Genomic DNA, 20,614 nt, shown 5'->3' on the forward strand with positions numbered 1-20,614 from the left:
TGACTTCAGGAGCTCAAAAAGGTATGAACAAGCTTTATAATGGTGAATAAGTGGTGAAGCAGTAGAAAGGATCTCTAGTCTTAAGCTCTAGGGTGAGAACATCACAGAGGAGTTCCCTTGCATCACCAACACTTCATTGATAGTGGAGAAGATGCAGTAGTGCCTATACAAATTTAGCAGTTTAAAGAGAGCAAATCTGCCCCAAAGCTGCTGGTAAACCTTTATCGTTGCGTAACTGAGAGTGTACTAACCTACTGCATGACAGTATGGTACACTAGCTGCAACAAAATCGACCAAAAACACTTCAGGACTGTACAGAGCATCGATGGGACACAACCATCAGACACGGAGACCATCTACTACTCGTGCTGTCTGTGGTGAGCTCGCAAAGTCACGATGGACTCATCCCACTCCAGTAATCACCTGTTCAATCTCATTCCATCCTGCATGAGATACAGGAACATCTCTGCATGGAGTCCAGACTTTCCTCAGGGCTGCCATGCAACTGACCAATGCCCCCCACCCACCACCAAAGCCCATAGGAACCAGGGACAATCTCTAAGTCCAGTACATGGGCATGTGCAATATTTGGGTTAGATTGGGGCAGCTACCTTTCTTGGAGCTCAGAGCTCTTTGCCTTTAAATTCCTGTTTTAATTCTTGATGCTAATTTAAATCTTAAACATTGTAGTCATTAACATGGGCACATGCAATATTTGAATGGGACAGCCACTCTTTAAATTTTAGAGGTGTTTGCTTTTAATTCATTTGTAATTTAGATGTCACTCTAACTTGAAAGTTATTTTAAATGAGGTAATTGTGTTTTTAGTAACTGAATTGTCAGTATGCTTAACGGAGTAGCACTGCAATCTCATTGTCCTCAGTGATGACAATAAAGCTCTAACTAACTAGCTCACTCTTGGCTGGGATCAAGATAGAGTTTCTTTATAAAGAGAGATCCAACCAAGACCTCAGTGGTGGAACTGGTGGAAGATGATACACATCACAACAGCAGTGAAGGGTTGGTCCCTGGCAGTCTTGCACTCTATGCCACTGGACTCTGATCCTGATATGTCAAGGACCATGCGGTGGCTGCCCGTGCCCATCTTTAACCAAGTCAGGCACAGGCATTCTTCATTAAGGGAATCCACCTGATCAGAATATGCGGAGCCCAGATTGAATTATACAGCCACCTGAGAACTCACCAGTAGACAACCCTTAGGAGGACATCATACTCAACTTGAGTGATCACACCACTATCATCATCATTTTGTGCCATGTCATATGCCCAAGGGTGACTCAAGTAGAAGCACTAGGACCTTTGCATTTTGAGCAACAATTTCACTTTCATATTAACAAGACACTCTTTATTTGCAAAACTAAAACTTAGTACAAATATCTACAGAAAGATTTCTGAATTGGAATTGGTGATCGTGGTCCCATGATCATCATTGATCTTGGCAATTTTTTCTACAGAAGTGGCTTACCATTGCCTTCTTTTGGGCAGTGTCTTTACAAGAGAGGTGACACCAGCCCTTTTTTCAATGCTATTCAGAGTTTGCCTTGTGTCAGTGATTGCATAACCAGGACTTGTGATATGCAGCAGACGCTCACACAACCATCTGCTCCCATGGGGGTTTGGGGCTAAGCAGTTGCCACGCATTGCCCAAGGGTGACCTGCAGGCTAGTGGAAAAACTAGGACCTTTGGCATTTTGGTACTCTTTATTTGGAAAAAATATATATTTTTATATATACAGAAAGATATTGGAATTGGCGTTTGTTTCAAGGGAAATGAGAAGTATTTGAAAAAAGCGAGGCAAGGAGGAGAGAAAAAACAGAGAACTGCCCACTCTCCTTTGGAAGCCCGTGGGATATTAAAAAGGGAGGTTGGGATGGGAACAGCTGATTGAAACACGTGATCGGTGCAGGAAGTGTGTGAAGCAGAGACGGAAACTACGACCAAAGGATCCAGTAAAAAGAGAGAGAGAGAGAGGGGGGGGCATTGGGAAGAGAGAGGGAGAGAGCGAGAAAGAGAGGGCAAAACAGGGAGGAAGCCAGCGGAACTCGAATTGCAAGGTAAGTGATTGCAGGCCCGTGGTTTACAGAAAGGTCTGGAACAGGGCTGCTACACCTTTGTCCTGCGCGCACAGCGTGTAGTGTCACTGAATACCTTGAGACAGGATGGGAAGTTGCACTGTCTGCTATGGGTCATTTTTTTTAGGTGGTGGTGGGGGGTGAGGTATGTGATCCGGATCCTGATTGAAACATTATTGCATCAAATGCCTCTGCGGGGAGGGTAATGCCTCAAGGAAGGAGAGGCAGCGCTTTGACCTGCCTGTGCGGCGATTCCTGCTCCAGGCGCCGTATCTGAATGGCGATGGCTGCGGCCACTACGGCCTCTCCTCCGTGGGCAGCACTTCCCCCACCCTCTCCCTGGGAGTGGATCGTGGAGCTGTTGGTGCCCAGGATGGGATTGCGAGGCAGACGGGGTGGGGCTGTCGCTGGAGCAGAGCGCACGTCCTGGGCGCTTCGGGCTGGGAAAGGAACGCTTTGAACCCGCACCTCTCGTCGGGGCACTCGCAGTGACTTTTTAAAACACGGCTGGGAACGCAGAAAGCCGCTTAAACACAGAACCCAACATCGCGGATCCCGGCGGTTTTGTCTTCCAGTTCACTTTAGATTTACTTTACTGACGGATAATTGCGTTTTACAGGATTGCGAAAGGTGTTCATTTACTTTTGACTGAATGTTCTCCCTCCGGAGGCAGACTGATATTTTGTGGCCTTCAGGAGAGAAAAACGTATTTATAGAGCGCCTTTCATTCAGTGTTCAGTTGCTAATGAAGTCTGGTCTGAGGAAACGAGACAGAGTGTACAGTCATTTCACGCAAGGAACTGTGAGCTAATAAGTGGATAACCTGAATGTCAAGGTTTTAAAGTACATTTATTATCTGGGTACACTGCCCTGAGATTCGTTTTCTGGTTGGGATTCAGTAAAACAGAATTACAATAGAATCAATGTAAAACTCCACACAAAGACTGATAAACAACCAACGTGCAAAAAGACAAACTGTATTAATGAATTAAAAAAAAACATGAGCAGTAGAGTCCTTGATTCTGTAGATCGTGGGATCAGTTCAGCGTTGAGGTGAGTAAAGTTATCCATGTTGGTTCAGGAGACTGATGGTTGAAGGGTAATAATTGTTTCTGGACCTAAGGCTCCTGTACCACCTTCCTTGTGGCACAAGCTCGGATGGTGGGAGTTTCTCCGTGATAAACGTCAATTAAAAAGAAATTGCTGTGATGGATGCGACTCCTCTACCATTCAGACTAGTTCCTTGGAATCCTTCCAGTGCCTTTCGGAAAGTGGGTTGGGCAAGGGAAAGATGGTTTGACCTAAGATACCATCTGGACGATAGTACCTCTAATTCTTCTTAAGCCCATCACCTGTACGTGGGCAGCTAGTCAGAGTCCTCTGTCCTGGACTGAAAGTTGATCTGCCTGTGCCGCCTTCCACTTTTACAAGACAACTTTGTGTCTTCCAGGTGAAGACCCTTCCCCTCCCAAGGATTCAGTGATTCAGGAACAGCTTCTTCCCCTCTGCCATCCGATTGAACCCACAAACACTATCTCACTACTTTCTTCTATCTTTTTTGCGCTGCTTATTTTAACTTCACTACATACTTGCTGTAATTCAGTTTTTTCCTCTATATTTATTTATGTATTTCATTGTTCTGCTGCCATAAAGTTAGCAAATTTCATGACATATGTGTGTGATATTAAACCTGATTCTGATGAGGTCTTTGGGGCCTTTGGTGTTTTTATAGCTCTGGGCTTTTATGGGTTGGGTTTGCCAGCCGATACTTGAGCATCCTCCTTTCACAAACAACCAGGCTTGAGACCATCCATAGGAGTGTTAATAGAATCCCTAATGATACTTTGTTGTAATATGGCTTTCAGTGTATTGAGTACTGTACATAACTGTTACTCTAGAGATGAGATCATTCCCAATAATGAGTTACATACACTTTGAAATAAATAGCTGCATTTGGGAGTTTCAAGGAGAAAGACGTTAGCTACAATTTTTATTAGTAGGACGTTTTAGGTTATTTTCTGACCAGATGTTTGAGAAACAAAGAGTAACCAGGAAATAGAAAAGTACAATGCTGAAGTTTAGATTTTAAGACTTAATTTTCTTGCATTTGAAATGTAGGCTGCATTAATGAAAACTTGGTCAAAACTAGGATGTGGAATCAGAATTGGGTTTAATATCACAGGTGTATGTTGTCTGTATCTGTATACTTGTCTGTAGAAACTGTTTTGGCATCTCCTCAAAATTTTGAGAGGGCTGCTGCCATGAAGCTGCATCTGAGCCCAGATTGAGGGTGCACACTTGACTATAAGACATGGGAGCAGAATTAAGAAAAAGGAGCCTGCTCTGCCATTCCATCATGGCTGATTTTATTACCCCTCTCAAGCCCAATCTCCTGTCTTTTGATGCCCTTACTAATCAAGTTGGTGCGTGGCCAAGTGATTAAGGCATTGATCTGGTGATCTGAAGGTCACAAGTTCGAACCTCAGCTAAGGCAGTGTGTCGTGTCCTTGAGCAAGGCACTTAACCACACATTGTTCTGCAACGACACCGGTGCCAAGCTGTATTGGCCCTTGCCCTTCCCTTGGACAACATTGATTGTGTGGAGAGGAGAGACTAGCAGCATGGGCAACTGCCGGTCTCCCATACAACCCTACCCTGACCTGCGCCCTGGAAACTTCCCAAGGCGCAAATCCGTGGTCTCTCGAGACTAATGGATGCCTATTTTATTTATTATTAATCAAGGATCTATCAACCTCCTTAATTATGCCAAAGGACTTGGCCTCCACAATTGCCTGTGGCAATAAATTCCACAGATTGACCACCCTCCAGCTGAAAAATTAGTCCTCATCTGTTCTAAAGGGATGTCTTTGTATTCTGAGGCTCTGGTCTTACACTCCCCCACTGTAAGAACACTCCCTGTTTGCTCTCCTAGGTCTCAATGAGAACCCACCTCATTCTTCTAAGTGCCAGCAAGTACAGGCCTGGAGATATCAAAAACTGTATCAAACTTGGGATGAAAAACTGAACATTTAAAAAGAATGTTAGAATTCTTTCCCTCAGGGATTATAGGGGGCTCAATGATTGACTATATTCAGTACTTGAATTCCTCATTTGTATATTTTGTTCTGTTCAGGGTATTAATTTAGTTGATAAATAAAATCAGATACTTTTGGTTATTTATGAAAGCTTTAGGCAAATACCTCTGATTTTTTTCCTCTATAATGCAACTAAATTATTATTAATAAGCAAAATTGTCCTTTATTTTTATCAGTTTTATTCCCATCATCCCATCCATGTTACTCTGCTGTTTCTCTTGTGCCCAGACAGGTACAGCATCAGTTGTAAGATGCTGCATCAGATCTGGAGTAACCATCATTTCGTTCTCCTTTACATTCATGTACTGAAGAATGGCAATAAGCAATCTTTAATCTTGAGATGTGTTTAGTTAGGTGGTCTATGTGCACTGCCTGTCTTAGTACAGAAGAAAACTTTAAAAATACAGTCGACATATTTAACCATCAGAACTTTGTCAGTGGGAGTAAATAAAAGACAAATTTTGCAGGTAGATCTGAGGTTCTTTCCCCTCCCCTGTTTATTAGGAGTTGAACATGAATAATTCTGTTTTTGAGTACATTCAGTTCTGAGGTTTCTAGGATTTTGGACACTCTGGGAATTGGACGTGCGGGTGAGTTGGATGCCCAGGATGAACCAGGGTGTTGAACAGTGGAACAGTTTTCAAAGGTTACGTACCTGCTTCTGTTCCGTCTTCACCAAACCACTCTGCAAGCAGTGAGGTCCTACTGAAGCCTGGCCACCACTTCAAGCAATTTGCCCACAGCAAATGCCACTGACAGTGAAGTAAATGAACAGCCACTCTCATTGATATTAGCCGATGTTAGCCAGGCATTAAACTGCTTTTGGTTTTGTTACGTATCCCGTAACTGGATAACTTACCAGCAAAGATAGAGGTCCGTTGAAGTCTGATGGCACTACTTTCAAACGTTTTTATTTATAAAGGGACACAACAGTAAGGTTAATACAAACATTCAGATAATGCACGTCGTCAGTACTCAATCTAAAGCGCGGGTATAGTAATAATCATCATTAAGAAGTGAACTCTACTGTTGTCTAGGGGTTAATAGATTTGTCCGTTGGAAATATAAAAGTCACTCAGAAGTCTGCAGGCTTCAAATCGCTGGGTTTCACGTGGGGCGACCGAGAGAGAGAGATTGGGGAAGAAGAGAAAAAACTTGCCAGGTCTTTATGAAGCTTCCGTGAAATCGGGGGAGCATTGGTTCCCTCTCCCCGATGTTAGTTAAAAGCGGTTTTCCGTGATTCCAGCCACAAATTCCAATCCCGGAATCTAACGCACATGGCTTCCTTCAGAATGGCTTCCCGCTGCTGCAGGATCACTCTCGTGTCTTCTTGGTGCGTCAGAGGGGCTGTCCCCCTGAGACTCTCCTTTATACTTCCTCACGGGGTCGCAGGTGTCAATCAGGTTGGGATGATGCAATCTCTCTCTCAACCAGCCCACCTTGCCCGAGGGCTTTTCACGTGGTCTCCATGAGACAATAGTCACCGTCTTCTTATTTTGCATCCCGGATGGAACGTGCAATTCGGCACATTTCTCTCTCTCCCACTTCCTGGGTCTACTGACCCCCCCCCCCCGACGGGTGCTCTTGCGATTCTCACAAAGGAGGGGGCTGGGATCATAACAGTTTGTAGTAAGACGTTGCAAATATCTAAAAGGAAAACCTGTCCATCTTGAACTCCTTCTCAATTTGTGGATGGTGCAGACCTGTTGAGCATTTCCAGCAGTCTTTTATTTCAGATTTTTAGTTGCTGTTATGTTCTGCATCTCTCAATTCCAGCATACTGGAGCTTTTTACTACTCCTCTTGTTCCTTCCTCTATTACAGGGGTTCCCAAGCTGAGGTCCATGGACCCCTTGCATAATGGAGGGGGTCAGTGGTGTTTCTTTTTTTAAAAAAAAGAAATTGGGAAACACTGTTCTATTACAACCCCTACAGACTGTGACTTTGAGACAGCATCAACACCACGTGTGACATCTGGGCAACCTCGTTTTCCACCTTCTGACAGACATACCATTTGCAGTCTTCACCTCTCTTTTCCCCCACCCCTCTGAAGCTTAGCACACATTTATTGTTCTCATTCTGGTTGAAAACGGGGAAAGGACAAGATGGAATATCAAAGGCATTTTGTGCATTCTTGTTCCAGAGAAGTCTGGCAAGCTGTGGTCTATATCCACAAGCTCCTCAATTCTGTTACACTGCTGGCAATTAGGGCAGCAATGAAGGTCCTCCATCTCTGCTGGTATTCAGGGCTTCCTTCGTTGTATCAGTAGCTTCCACTCGCTTTTCACTTTTGTCAGTCATGCAGGTCTCAGTGGGATCCTGAGGAATAGAGCCAATCAGATGTAAAAAGATTCTTCATTGCTGTTTCTGTAACAATTTTGTTTTTCCGGTCAGGGTTGTTGGCCCTGAGCTGAACCCCCGAACCTGGAGGACCGGTGGGCCACTCTTAGTCTGGCCTCTACCCTTTGACCTGTGTGGCATGGGTGACCTGACCAAGAGCCAAAGCATAAAACCCTGACTCCAGACAACATAGCTCTCCAGATCATTGAGGCAAGGCAATCCAAGACAAGGTTGTGGTCTTCTTGGAGGCCTTAATGTGAATACAGACTCTAAATTGGTCCTAACAGTGATTCATTTTCAGTATTCATTCTGTCTCCACGGATGCTGCCTGATCTGCTAAGCATTTTTTAGCACTCTCTGTATTTGATTCAGTCTTCCGGTATCCGTAATTTTAACCTTTCCAGACTTTCTAAAGCCTGCAGCTCTTTGCCAATCTAGCACAGAGTCCAAGTCTCCCTGCAGTGAGCCCAAGTTCTGTGACTCGATAAAGCTGCAGATGACACCCACACTGAAGAATTTGCCTGTTAGTATTTTCTGTCATTTCCTCACTGTGGGAGGCAGCCACACACTTCAGCCCTGCCTTCCTGATCCCATGACGTGCCAGAATGACTAACTGCAAACTTATTCACCGAGGCCTGCCGTTCCAGACCTGACTGCTGCACGCCCGAAGAGAAGATGAGATTAGTTTTATTTGTCGCATGTGCATTGAAACATAACGCGTTGTGAGCGTTAAGTCAAATCAGTGAGGATTGTGCTGGGGGCAGCCTGCAAGTGTCGCCTTGCTTCTGGTGCCAACGTAGTGTGCCCACAGCTCACTAACCCCAACCCTTGTGTCCTTGAAATCCGGAGCACCCGGAGGAAAAAGCTTCTTTCTCTCTGCCATCTGGATATTGAATCCATACTCTACCTCACTCCTTTATCATTTTTTTTTGCATTACTAATTTAACTAATATACACATGTTTTTTTCCCCCCATTATTGTTATGTATTTCATTGTACTGATGTTGCAAAAGTAACAAATTTCATGAGATATGCCGGCGATATTTAACGCCATTCTGATTCTAAACATGGTCAAGGGGAGAACGTACAAGCTGCTTCCAGACAGTGGTGGGAATTGAACTCCTATTGGTGCTGTAAAGCGATGTGTGAACGATTATGCTGCTGTGCTCCCACCTATGTTTAAATAAAATGTTTGTAATTGTGGATTTTGTGGGATTTCTTTACTGGTAAGGATATTATCTTTGTGACGGGCTCAGTGAAGGAAAGGAACAATATCTGAAATGTAATCTTCCACGATATGCCTGGCATCTGGCCAGGAGTGCAACACCGGATCGGCTGATGGAAGCTGATTACCAGATTAATGACCGTCACTGCAAAAGGTGAAATACCTCCTTCAAAATGAACGCTACTCCACAGAGGCGGTGATAAATTCAACCGACAAATGGGCAATCTTGGATCGAAGCTGCTAATTTAAAAATGTGGATTTCTGCTCTGTTAACCCTGGCTCAGTTGTCAGCTTTCTCATCTGAGTCAACTGATTGTATGTTTAGCCGCTGTTCCAGAGGCCTGAGCACAAAGATATCGGCTGATGTTACAGTGCCCAGAAATGTAAGGGAGCTCTGTATTGTCATTGATTCTGCTTTACTAATGAGGCAGGATTTTGTACAGAGTGGGTGCAGTGGTGTATGTCCTCTGCCTGAGGAATCTAGAACCACTGGTAGCAGTTGCAAATGAAGATGGAATGGTTTTATTATTGTCCCATGTACTTGGATACAGTGAAAGCCTTGTCTTGCATACTGTTCATATAGTTCAGATCATTGCACTGTGCATTGATGTGGAAAAAGGTAAAGCAGCAACAATACAGCCTGGTATGGGAACACCAATGCTCTAGAATGGAAAATCCTACCAAAAGTGCTGGATGGCCCAGTCCATCATGGGTAGTGAATTTGTGGAATTTGTTACCACAGGCTGTTGTGGAGGCCAGGTCGTTGGGTGTGTTTAAGGCAGAGATTGATAGGTTCTTGATTGGACGTGGCATCAAAGTTACGGGGAAAAAGTCGCGGAGTGAGACTAAGGAGGGCAGAAAAGGATCAGCCGTGATTGAATAGTGGAACAGAATCAATGGGCCAAATGGCCTGATTCTGTTCCTGTGTCTTGTGGTTAAAGCCCCCTCCCCCCCCCCCCAACACTATTGAGTACATTTACGCAAAACGCTGTCACAGAAAAGCAGTATCCATCATCAGGGAACCCAATTACCCAGGACAGGCTTTTTTCTTGCTGTTGCCATCAGGAAGAAGGTACAGAAGCCTCTGGACCCACGCCACAAGGTTTAGGAAAAATTGTTACCCCTCAACCATCGGGCTTTTGAACTAATGGGATAAATTTACTTAACTTCACTTGCCCCATCGGTGAATTGTTCCCCCAACCTATAGACTCACTTTCAAGGACTCTTCATCTCAGGTTCTTGATATTTCTTGCTTATTTGTTATTATCATTTATTTCTTTTTGTATTTTCAGTTTGTTGTCTTTTGCACACCTGTTGAATGCCCAAGTTAGTGGGGTCTTTCATTGATTCTGTTTATGGTTATTATTCTATTATGGATTTATTGAGTATGCCCACAAAATGGATCTCCAGGTTGTATATGGTGACATGTATGTACTTCGATAATAAATTTACTTTGAGTGAAGTGTAAAAGCAACAGAGAAAGTATAGAGTAGGTGGAAAATTAAAAACTGCAAGGTCATAATGAGGTTGACTGTGAGGGCAAGAGTCCATTTTAACATACCAGGGAACTAGTTAATAGTCTTATAACATAGAGTCATAGAGAACTATAGCACATAAACAGGCCTTTTGGCCCATCTAGTCTGTGCAAAACTATTTAAACTGCCTACTCCCATCAACCTGTTCCATGACCCTCCATACCCCTACTATCCTTGTACCTATCCAAACTTCTCTTAAACTGAAATTGAGCTTGCATGCACCAGTTATGCTAGTAGCTCGTTCCACACTCTGAGGGAAGAAGTTTCCCTTCATGTTCCCCTTAAACTTTTTACCTCTCACCCTTAATCCATGACCTGTGGTTGCAGTCCCACCCAACCTCAGTGGAAAAAGCCTGCTTGCATTTACAGTCAGCCCTCCTTATCCGTGGGTTCCACATGTGCGGATTCAGCTAACCGCGGATCGGGAAAACCCAGAAGTTCTTGCTCCGGCACTCGTCGTTTGAACATGTACTGACTTTTTTTTCTTGTCATTATTCCCTAAACAATACAATATAACAACTATTTACATTGTATTAGGTATAATAAGTAATCAAGAGATGATTTAACGTATAAGGGAGGATGTGCGTAGATTACTGCGGATCGGGAATTGAAAAAAAAACAGAAGTTCTCTAAGTCGGGACAGGTACATCCGGTATTTTTTAGCGTCAGTTACTCAAACGTTTGTCTTAGTATATAGTGTATATTTTGCCTTTCTATGCATAGAAAGGTACAAGGTGCTTGGATAGGTACAAGGTGTTTTCATAAAACACTTAAGAAACGTATGTATTTCAATAATTAAACCATTGCGTTGCTTAGTAATAATTGTAGCCTTCATCAGGGCAGGGCCTTCACATGCTCCATTATTCTCACTTTATCCTTTAAAATTGTTCCGATCATTGACCAACTGTAGCCTAATGCTTTTCCAGTGACTGATCGCATTTCACCTCTTTCTGATCGCTTTATTATTTCCACTTTATTTTCAATCGTGATCGTTTTCCAGAACAGAAACACTGTGGATGGTGGGTCCCGAGCTCCGCCGGGTCCTAAAGTCTACCCACTTGAGCATCTGCGTTTTTGGTATCCGTGGGTGGTCTCGGAACCAATCCCCCACAGATAAGGATAGACGACTGTACTCTATCTATGTCCCTCATGATTTTTTATACATCTATTAAATCTCCTCTCAATCTTCTCTGTTCTAAGGAATGAAGTCCTCATCCGTTCAATTTTCCCTTATAACTCAGGTCCTCTAGACCCAGCATCACCCTTGAGAATTTTCTCTATAGTCTTTCAATTTTATTTACATTTTTTCCTGTAGGTAGATGACCAAAGTCGCAAACAGTATTCCAAATTAGGCTTCACCAATGTCTTGTACAACTTCAATATTACATGCCATCTTCTGTACTCAATACACTGATTTATGAAGGACAATGTGCCAAGAGCTTTTTTCACGACCCTATCTACCTGTGATGCCACTTTCAATGACTTGTGGACCTGTATCCCCAGATCCCTTTGTTCTATCACACTGCCCAGTGCCCTACCTTTCACTGTGTAGGGCCTGCCCTGGTTGGTCCTACCCAAGTGCAGCACCTTGCACTTGTCTGCATTAAATTCCATCTGCCATTTTTCAGCCCATTTTCCCACCTGATGTAGATCCCTCTGCAAGCTATGATAGCCTTCCTCGCTGTCCACTACACCTCCAAGCTTGGTGTCATTCGCAAATTTGCTGATCCAGTTTACAGTGGGGTCGATGCTGTCCTTGAGCCTTGTGGTCCATGCCTTAATACTTGTGTATCCTCTGCTTGATGGGAGAGGGGAGAAGAGACTATGTCTGGGTTGGTTGGGGTCTTTGATTATGCTGGCTGCTATACTGAGGCAGCGAGAGATCCAGGCAGAGTCCATAAGACTCTGCAGTTTCCCACATCACATGCAGTGTAGTTGCCACGCCAAGCTGTTGTGCATTCAAATAGGATGCCATCTATGGTGCATCAATTAAAAATTTGTAAGGTTCAACAGGGACGTGAGGAAGTGGAGGCGTTGATAAGTTTTCTTGGCTGTAGCATCTATATGGTAAGACCTGGACAGGCTCATGATGTTTTCTCCTAGGATCTTGAAGCTCTCAATGTCAACACTGTTGACGTAGATGGGAGTATGTGCACTGCTCCCCTTCCTAAAGACAATGACCAGCTCTTTCAGAGGGAAAGGTTGTTGTCATGCCACAATGTCACTAAGCTCTCTATCTCCTTCCTATACTCTTGACTCATTCATAATTGAGTACGGTCCACTCTGGTGGTATTACCTACAAACTTGTCAATGGAGTTGGAGCAGAATCTGGCCCCACAGTGTACAAGGAGTAGATTAGGATGGGTTATTCAAGATTCATGAGGAGAAATTTATTCACTAGGAGGCTCATGGATCGTTCTCTGAGAGGGCTACGGACATACAGTCATTGAGTTCATTCAAGTCCAGGATGGCTAGATTTAGAGTCAAGGAGTCAGGAACAGTCCCTTTGACTCAATTCATCCATGCCAACGATACTGCCCATCAGTCTAGTCCCATTTGCCCATGCTTGGTAAGTGTACCTTTATATTCCTGTCTGTGTACTTATTCAAATGTCTTTTAAATATTGTAATTGTGCCTGCCTTTGGCAGCTCATTCTGTATACTGACCACCTTCTATAGACAATAGGTGCAGAAGTAGACCATTCGGCCCTTCGAGCCTGCACCGCCATTTTGAGATCATGGCTGATCAACTACTATCAATACCCGGTTCCTGCCTTGTCCCCATATCCCTTGATTCCCCTATCCATAAGATACCCATCTAGCTCCTTCTTGAAAGCATCCAGAGAATTGGCCTCCACTACCTTCCGAGGCAGTGCATTCCAGACCCCCACAACTCTCTGGGAGAAGAAGTTTTTCCTTAACTCTGTCCTAAATGACCTACCCTTTATTCTCAAACCATGCCCTCTGGTACTGGACTCTCCCAGCATCTGGAACATATTTCCTGCCTCTATCTTCTCTAATCCCTTAATAATCTTATATGTTTCAATCAGATCCCCTCTCAATCTCCTTAATTCCAGCGTGTACAAGCCCAGTCTCTCTAACCTCTCTGCGTAAGACAGTCCAGACATCCCAGGAATTAACCTCGTGAATATACGCTGCACTTCCTCTACAGCCAGGATGTCCTTCCTTAACCCTGGAGACCAAAACTGTACACAGTACTCCAGGTGTGGTCTCACCAGGGCTCTGTACAAATGCAAGAGGATTTCCTTGCTCTTGTACTCAATTCCCTTTGTAATAAAGGCCAACATTCCATTAGCTTTCTTCACTGCCTGCTGCACTTGCTCATTCACCTTCAGTGACTGATGAACAAGGACTCCGAGATCTCTTTGTATTTCTCCCTTACCCAACTCTACACCGTTCAGATAATAATCTGCCTTCCTGTTCTTACTCCCAAAGTGGATAACCTCACACTTATTCACATTAAACACCATCTGCCAAGTATCTGCCCACTCACCCAGCCTATCCAAGTCAACCTGAATTCTCCTAACATCCTCATCACATGTCACACTGCCACCCAGCTTAGTAACATCAGCAAATTTGCTGATGTTATTTTTTATGCCTTCATCCAAATCGTTAACGTAAATGGTAAAGAGCTGTGGTCCCAATACCGAGCCCTGTGGCACCCCACTAGTCACCACCTGCCATTCCAAGAAACACCCATTCACCGCCACCCTTTGCCTTCTATCTGCCAACCAGTTTTCTATCCATGTCAATGCCTTCCCCCCCGATGCCCTGAGCTTTGATTTTACCCACCAATCTTCTATGTGGGACCTTATCAAATACCTTCTGAAAATTGAGGTACACTACATCCACTGGATCTCTCCCCCCCCCCCCCCCCCCCCCCGTTTAACTTCCTGGTTACATCCTCGAAAAACTCCAACCTTCTATGTGAAGAAATTGCCCCTCAGGTCCTTTTTAAATCTTTCATCCCTCATAGTAAACTTCTAGTTTTTAGCTCCCCTTTCCTTAGAAAAAAGACCCTGTGTTCACCCTATCTATACCCCTCATGATACATCTCTCAGTCTCCTAAATTTCTTGGCCTGTCCAACCTCTCCTCTCCCCATAACTCATCCACCTGAGTCCTGGCAGCATCATTGTAAATCTTCTCTGCCCTCTCTCCAGTTTAATTATGTCTATCCTATAAAAGGGTGACCAAAGCAGTGCATAATACCACGCGTGCAATCTCAGCAACGTATAACTGCAGTATTATGTCCTAATTCCTTGACCGATGAAGACCAACATGCCAAATGCCTTCTTTGCTCCGTCTACCTGTGCCACCTTCAGAAAACTGTGTATTGGTACTCCTAGATCCCTCTGTTCACAACACTCCCCAAGGGTCCGATCATCCGGCCTGTAAGTCCTACCTTGGTTTGATTTCCCAAAATGTAACACTTTGCTCTTATCTGAATTGTAAGCCATTTTCCAATATTCAGCTCTACTAGCTGGTCAAGATGCCCCTCTAATTTTTGATAACCACCTTCACTGCCTAAATGTTAAAATCAAGGGATATGGAGATCATCATTATCTATGTCGTATGATGTAGGTGATTGTGGTCTTGGCCATGATTGTTCTTGGCAAATTTTTCTACAGAAGTGGTTTGCCATTGCCTTCTTCTGGACAGTGTCTTAACAAGACAGGTGACCCCACCCATTATCAATGCTGTTCGGAGATTGTCTGCCTGGCGTTGGTGGTCACATAACCAGGACTTGTGATATGCATCAGCTGCTCATACGACCATCCACCACAGCACCCATGGATTCACGTGTCAGGGTGTGGGGCTAAGCAAGTGCTACACCTTATTCAAGGGTGTCCTGCAGTCCAGCAGAGGGAAGGAGGGCCTGGCATCTTCTTTGCTAGAGATGTATCTCCACCCCACCACATTTGGTATGGAGATAATGTATCAACATGGCACTTGCCTTGAAGTGTGGTGACTTGGTTAAAGGGGCCTGGAGTCTTATTCTTTCTCCTGTATCTGACGTTATATTCTTAAGCCAAGGCTCCATCTGCCTTCAGGGTTGACATAATCTGTTTTGCAGCCCTACTCTTGTATCACAGAGGCTTTTGGCCAGTGGACTTCAACCAGCAACTGAAGAGTTTATTTTAGTGAGAATTTGATACAAGCAAAGTGGCTGCTGTATTTCTCACAGTGAATAGACTTCAAAAGTGCTCCACTGTTGCTGAGGCAGACTCTGATTTACCATGAACACTACCTCACTTTTTTCCTCTTTTTGCACTATTTAACTTTTTAAATATATACTTACTGTAATTTAGATGTTTTCTAATGTATTGCAATGTTCTGCTGCTACTCAGCAGCAAATTGCATGACATATGCCAATGATAGTAAATTTGATTCTGCTTTTAATATATCAAATTTTAGGACACCTATTGCAGTATTTTCATGTCTGAAGAAATTATCAGTGTATTTTTTTCTGTGGGGAGGATTCTAATATTCTTGTGCTAGTATTATTTTAGGATTGTATATGTTATCATAACTATGTGACTGTATGTACTGTTTTGTACCTTGAGCCTGGAGGAATGTTGGTTTGTTTAGCTGTATACAGTTGTGGTTGAATGACGATGAACTTGAAATAAGAGCATCAGGAATTCAGGTAGAATGTGCAGCTAGAAATGCATGGATTTGTTGTGCAGTTGACCCTTCTGCTCACTGTACCTATTCTAGCTACAATCTAAAGTGATTTGGAATCATTCCATTTTCCAGCTCTGGCTGTTGCCCCACAGGCCATGGTGGCTAAGCTGCTCTTACAACTATAATGAAGGTGCTCTCCTGTAGAAATGATTTACCTCAACTCTGACGACTGAATCTTTAATCTACAGCACTGCCTTTTATTCACCTCCTCTGCTAGTGTAAATATTGCCTTTCTGTTTTGTCTCACGTGCAGTAGCGTAATGCTTTGTAGCGCCAGTGACACTCTTCCTTCTATGCTGTGTGGGTGCGCAGCCGCGTAGTAACTGAAAGGCTCCTGCACATGTGGCCTTTGTTGCCGTGCAGCTAGAAAAAAATTTACAGAATGGAAAAGATTTTCTTTTGTACTGCATTTTGTTACACCCTTCAATTAATAACTAAAATCAAAAGTATGTGATTTTTAAATTTCCGTTCTAAATATTATAGTATGCATATACAAAAAAAAACATTTAAAGTACCTTGCGGTTTTCAAGCCATGTAAAAATTTCCTGCCCAGAGCAATGGTTGGTCAGCACAGCTGGGGAAAAAAATAATTGGAGGAAACACTCGCCTATGACCTTGGTTCAATTCCCACTGCTGTCTGTTAGGAGGCTGTAAATTCTCCCCGTGTCTGTTTGCTTCCTCCAGGTGCTCTGGTTTCCTCCCACATTCTGAAAGCATACAGGTTAGTAGGTTAATTGGTCACTTGGGGGTATTTGGGTAGCAAGTGCTCATCGTGCTGAAAAGGCCTACTGTATCTTTAAAATAAATGAACTTCATAGGCTTCAGTTTTAATGCTTTCTTCCCTAACCCCCGCCCTCTTCTTTTATAACGTAGGTGATTATTATTCAGCTGAGCACACAGTCACAAGATGGTGACTGGAAGGAAGGGGGTCGTGGATCAGAAAGCTGTGGACTGGAGTGATTTGGCACTGTGGTCCTGAGAGCCGTTCCGTATACAGTCCTGTCTGAGTGCAACCCAAAAGCTCTGAGGCTCCTCAGAGGCTCTCACTGGCAGTTTAAGCGCAATTGATTCAATTAAGACTTGCAGTGAACAATCTGCTGGAGGAAATCAGTGGGTGAAGCAGCACGTGTGTAGGGAGGGAGGGGAAGCAGCATCCATCATCAGGAAACTCCATCACCCAGGCCATGCTCTCTTCTCGATTCTGTACCATCTTCCTGATGGTAGCAACCTTGGGACTCGCATCATCAGGTTCAAGAACAGTTATTATCCCTCAACCGTCAGGCTCTTGAACCAGTACAGACAACTTCACTCAATTTCACTTGCCCCATCACTAAACTGTTCCCACAGCCTGTGGACTCCCTTTCAAGGACTCTTCATCTTGTGTTGATATTTATTGCTATTATTTCTTTTGTATTTGCAGTTTTTTGGTTGATTGTCAGTCCTGATGAGTGTGGTCTTTGATTTTATTATGGTTTTTGGATTTGCTGTGTAGGCCTGCAAGACAATGAATCTCAAGGTTATATATGGTGACATGTATGTGCTTCGATGACAAGTTTACTTTGAACTTCGAAACGTGATTGTTTCTCTTTCCATGGATGCTGCCTGATCTGCAGGGTATTTCCAGTGTTTTCAGTTTTCCTTGCCCAGAGCCGTAGAGCACAGAAACAGACCCTTTGACCCATCCATTCCATTCTGAACTGATGAACCATACTTCTCTCATCCATGTCATCGCCCAAATTTCTCAAGTGTTGCAGCTGAACCCACATTCACCACGTCTGCTGGCAGCAACTTCCACACTTGCTTTGCCCTCTGAGTGAAGAATTCCCACCTCAGGTCCAGGCCCAGAGTGTGTTGAAGTGACAGGGTCCAGGTCCTAGTACAAATGCTGACCTGGTGTTTGGACAGTTTCAACGCTGGGCTGGATGGATTGAAAAGGTTGGGTGTTGGGACCGGAGGCAAGGGTCGAGCCAGTTCTGCTTGTTCTTCCAGGGCGTTTACTCTGCTCTCCGCAAAACTGGGGCTGATGCCGTGGCCTGCTCCGGGTTTTGTGTCTGTGAGTTCTGGTTTACCCTGCTGTTTGATAGACTGTGGTGAGGCTATAGGCCTGCTCTGGGTTTCGTGTCTGCAAGCTCTGGTTTACTGTGCTGTTTGATAGACTGTGGTGAGGCTATAGGCCTGCTCCGGGTTTTGTGTCTGTGAGCACTGTTTATTGCTCCTCTTTGTGATTAGTTGAGGCCATGGGCCTGGTCCGGGCCTTGTGTCTATGGACTCTCTTTAGTTCAGAATACTGTTGCTTGCTTTTATCGTTTGCCTGATTTGTGTTTTTTTTTCTCTCTCTCTGTACGTCAGGGGTGTGTTAGTCTTTTTAATGGAGTCTTTTGGATTTCTTGTTTAGGTGCTGCCTATAAGGAGATGAATCTCAAGGTTGTACAAATTATACTTAATTTGATAACAAATATACTTTGAAATATTTTATATTGAAGCTTCTGCATTTTATTTGTAGGTTTTTATTCATTAATGCAGTAAACTGGGAGTTATTTTGGATCTTCTAGCCAATGTTAGATTAGCTTTATTTGTCACATGTGAAGTATGACATTTGTGCCAATCTGAGGAAGTGCTGGGGGCAGCCTGCATATGTTGCCATGGTTCCAGTGCCAACGTAGCATGCCCACAACTTGTTAACCTTAACCTGTAGGTCCTTGGAGTTTGGGAAGGAACTGGAGCCCCAGGAGGAAACTCGTGTGGTCACGGGGTGAGCATAGAAACACCTTACAGATGGTGGTGGAATTTAAAGCCTGGTTGCTGGCACGATGCTAACCACCACTGTCTTCATCCTTGGCACATTATCTGTAAAGGACATGACATCACTTCAATCTTGTATTTATGTTGATGAGGTTGTGCTGGGGTGCAGTTTAATGTCTGCCTTTTTAACATGCTGGTGTTCCAAAAAGGGCCTCATTGGCTATAAAAATACTTTTGGGTGACTGAAGTGATGTAACAATTGCTAGACAAATGCAGATATTTATTCTGCTTGGTTGGCATTGGGTTGTCACTGATGTAAATATCTCTTCCAGATGTGGAAAGCAGCTGCCGGTCGGACTATTTCTGTCACAGCATCAGATGATGGTGATGATTGGGATACTGACCCTGACTTTGTGGTAAGATTTTTTTTTTTGGGATTCCTCCTCACAATCTGGATTGGATTTTGTATACTGGTTTTCAAAATCCTGGTACGTTCCAGAGCTGCCAATTAAGCCAATGGGTTGCTGAGTTGACCAGCAGGAAAATGCCTCCCTCCACTCACCATCAAGCACCCGTTACACTAATTCCAGCATTCCCAACATCTCCCTGATTCTGCCATTTACCAAAACGGCACGTCACAGGGTCAGGCCTCCCCACTGTGGACTCTGTCCATACTTTTCCCTGCCTCAGTAAAGCAGCCGACATAATTGAAGACCCCACCCACCATGGAAATTGTCTCTTCGCCCCCTCCTATCGGGAAGAAGATACAACGGCCTGAAAGTGCATTTCACAAGGGCAGTTTCTCCCCCAATCCTGAAGAGCAAATTGTAGGGAAGGACATCCTGAACATTAAGATGTTGGACCCTGGCCTTCCGATCTACCTCGTTATGATCTTGCACTTTATTGTTTATCTGCACTGTACTTTCTCGGTAGTGTTTACACGTTATCGTGCATTGATGTTGTTTCACCCAATTCTAGCTCCATGCTCTCTGTATTGATTGTGATCTGTCTGAACAGTATGCAGGATGAGCTTTTCACTGCATGTGACGATAATAAACCAAATCCACTAGCTGCAATTCACAGTGGCCAATTTATCTACCAACCTACGCCTGTGCAGTATAGGAGGAGAATGGAGCACCATGGTGTGGGGGGGGGGGGTGTTAGGGGAGACTGGAGCATCTGGAGGTGGGTGGGGGGAGACTAGGGTAGCCAGGGGAAACTCGTACAATTACCGGGACAATATTCCACAAAGCAGCACATTTCACATTACATAAGACATCAATACTGAGCCTGCTCCTGAATTTTGACTCCGTGCGTACAGTACCCAATCTCAGGATTGAACCGGATCACTGGAGCTAAGTGGTGTTTAGCTCTAAGCGTTGCACTGTTACATCTTCTCTACAATTTGCTCTTGCAGCTTTGCTGCAGTGGGGAAATTAAACGTAAACCACAAAAAGATTCTGCGGTTGCTGGGAATGTGGAGTAGCATGTACAAATCGGAAGCTGGCCCTTCAGCCCATCATGCTCATCCCATCCTTTTAGTCCATCTACACAGATCTCATTTGCCCTCATGAAGACTGCATCCTTCTATACCTTGTCCACTCTGAAATGTAGGAATTGTACCTGTTTGCCGCAATACCACGTTCCAGATATTAAACACCCTCTGAAAGGAATGGAACCGAAGCCCTCCAGTCTACAGCCTGTTTAATGACTGGGACACTGGAGTGAGTTTTATCAGTATCTCCTCTGATGCTACATCAACTGGGTGACAAGGTGGTACAATAATTTAGCAGTTTGTGCTGTGCTTTGCAGCGTGGTGTAACTGAATGGAATCAGCGGAGAGACGCACTGAAGCTGCTCGATTGTAGAAGTTTTTATC

The 20,614-nt window shown here is 44.1% G+C and overlaps 1 protein-coding gene across 3 annotated transcripts in view; it reads left to right on the top strand.

The window, feature by feature from the left end:
- The first annotated feature begins 1,928 nt into the window (after positions 1 to 1,928).
- LOC132397380 (src substrate protein p85-like) overlaps positions 1,929 to 20,614 on the top strand; it is an 84,473-nt gene continuing 65,787 nt past the window's right edge. For all 3 annotated transcript variants that reach the window (XM_059976072.1, XM_059976074.1, XM_059976073.1), the window contains exons 1-2: positions 1,929 to 2,076; positions 19,068 to 19,151. In XM_059976072.1, coding sequence (XP_059832055.1) covers positions 19,068 to 19,151 — 84 coding nt within the window. In that variant the 5' untranslated portion in view covers positions 1,929 to 2,076. The remainder of the gene's footprint in view (positions 2,077 to 19,067; positions 19,152 to 20,614) is intronic.

The sequence above is a fragment of the Hypanus sabinus genome, chromosome 7 (genome assembly GCF_030144855.1).
Source record: "Hypanus sabinus isolate sHypSab1 chromosome 7, sHypSab1.hap1, whole genome shotgun sequence".
NCBI lineage: Eukaryota > Metazoa > Chordata > Chondrichthyes > Myliobatiformes > Dasyatidae > Hypanus > Hypanus sabinus.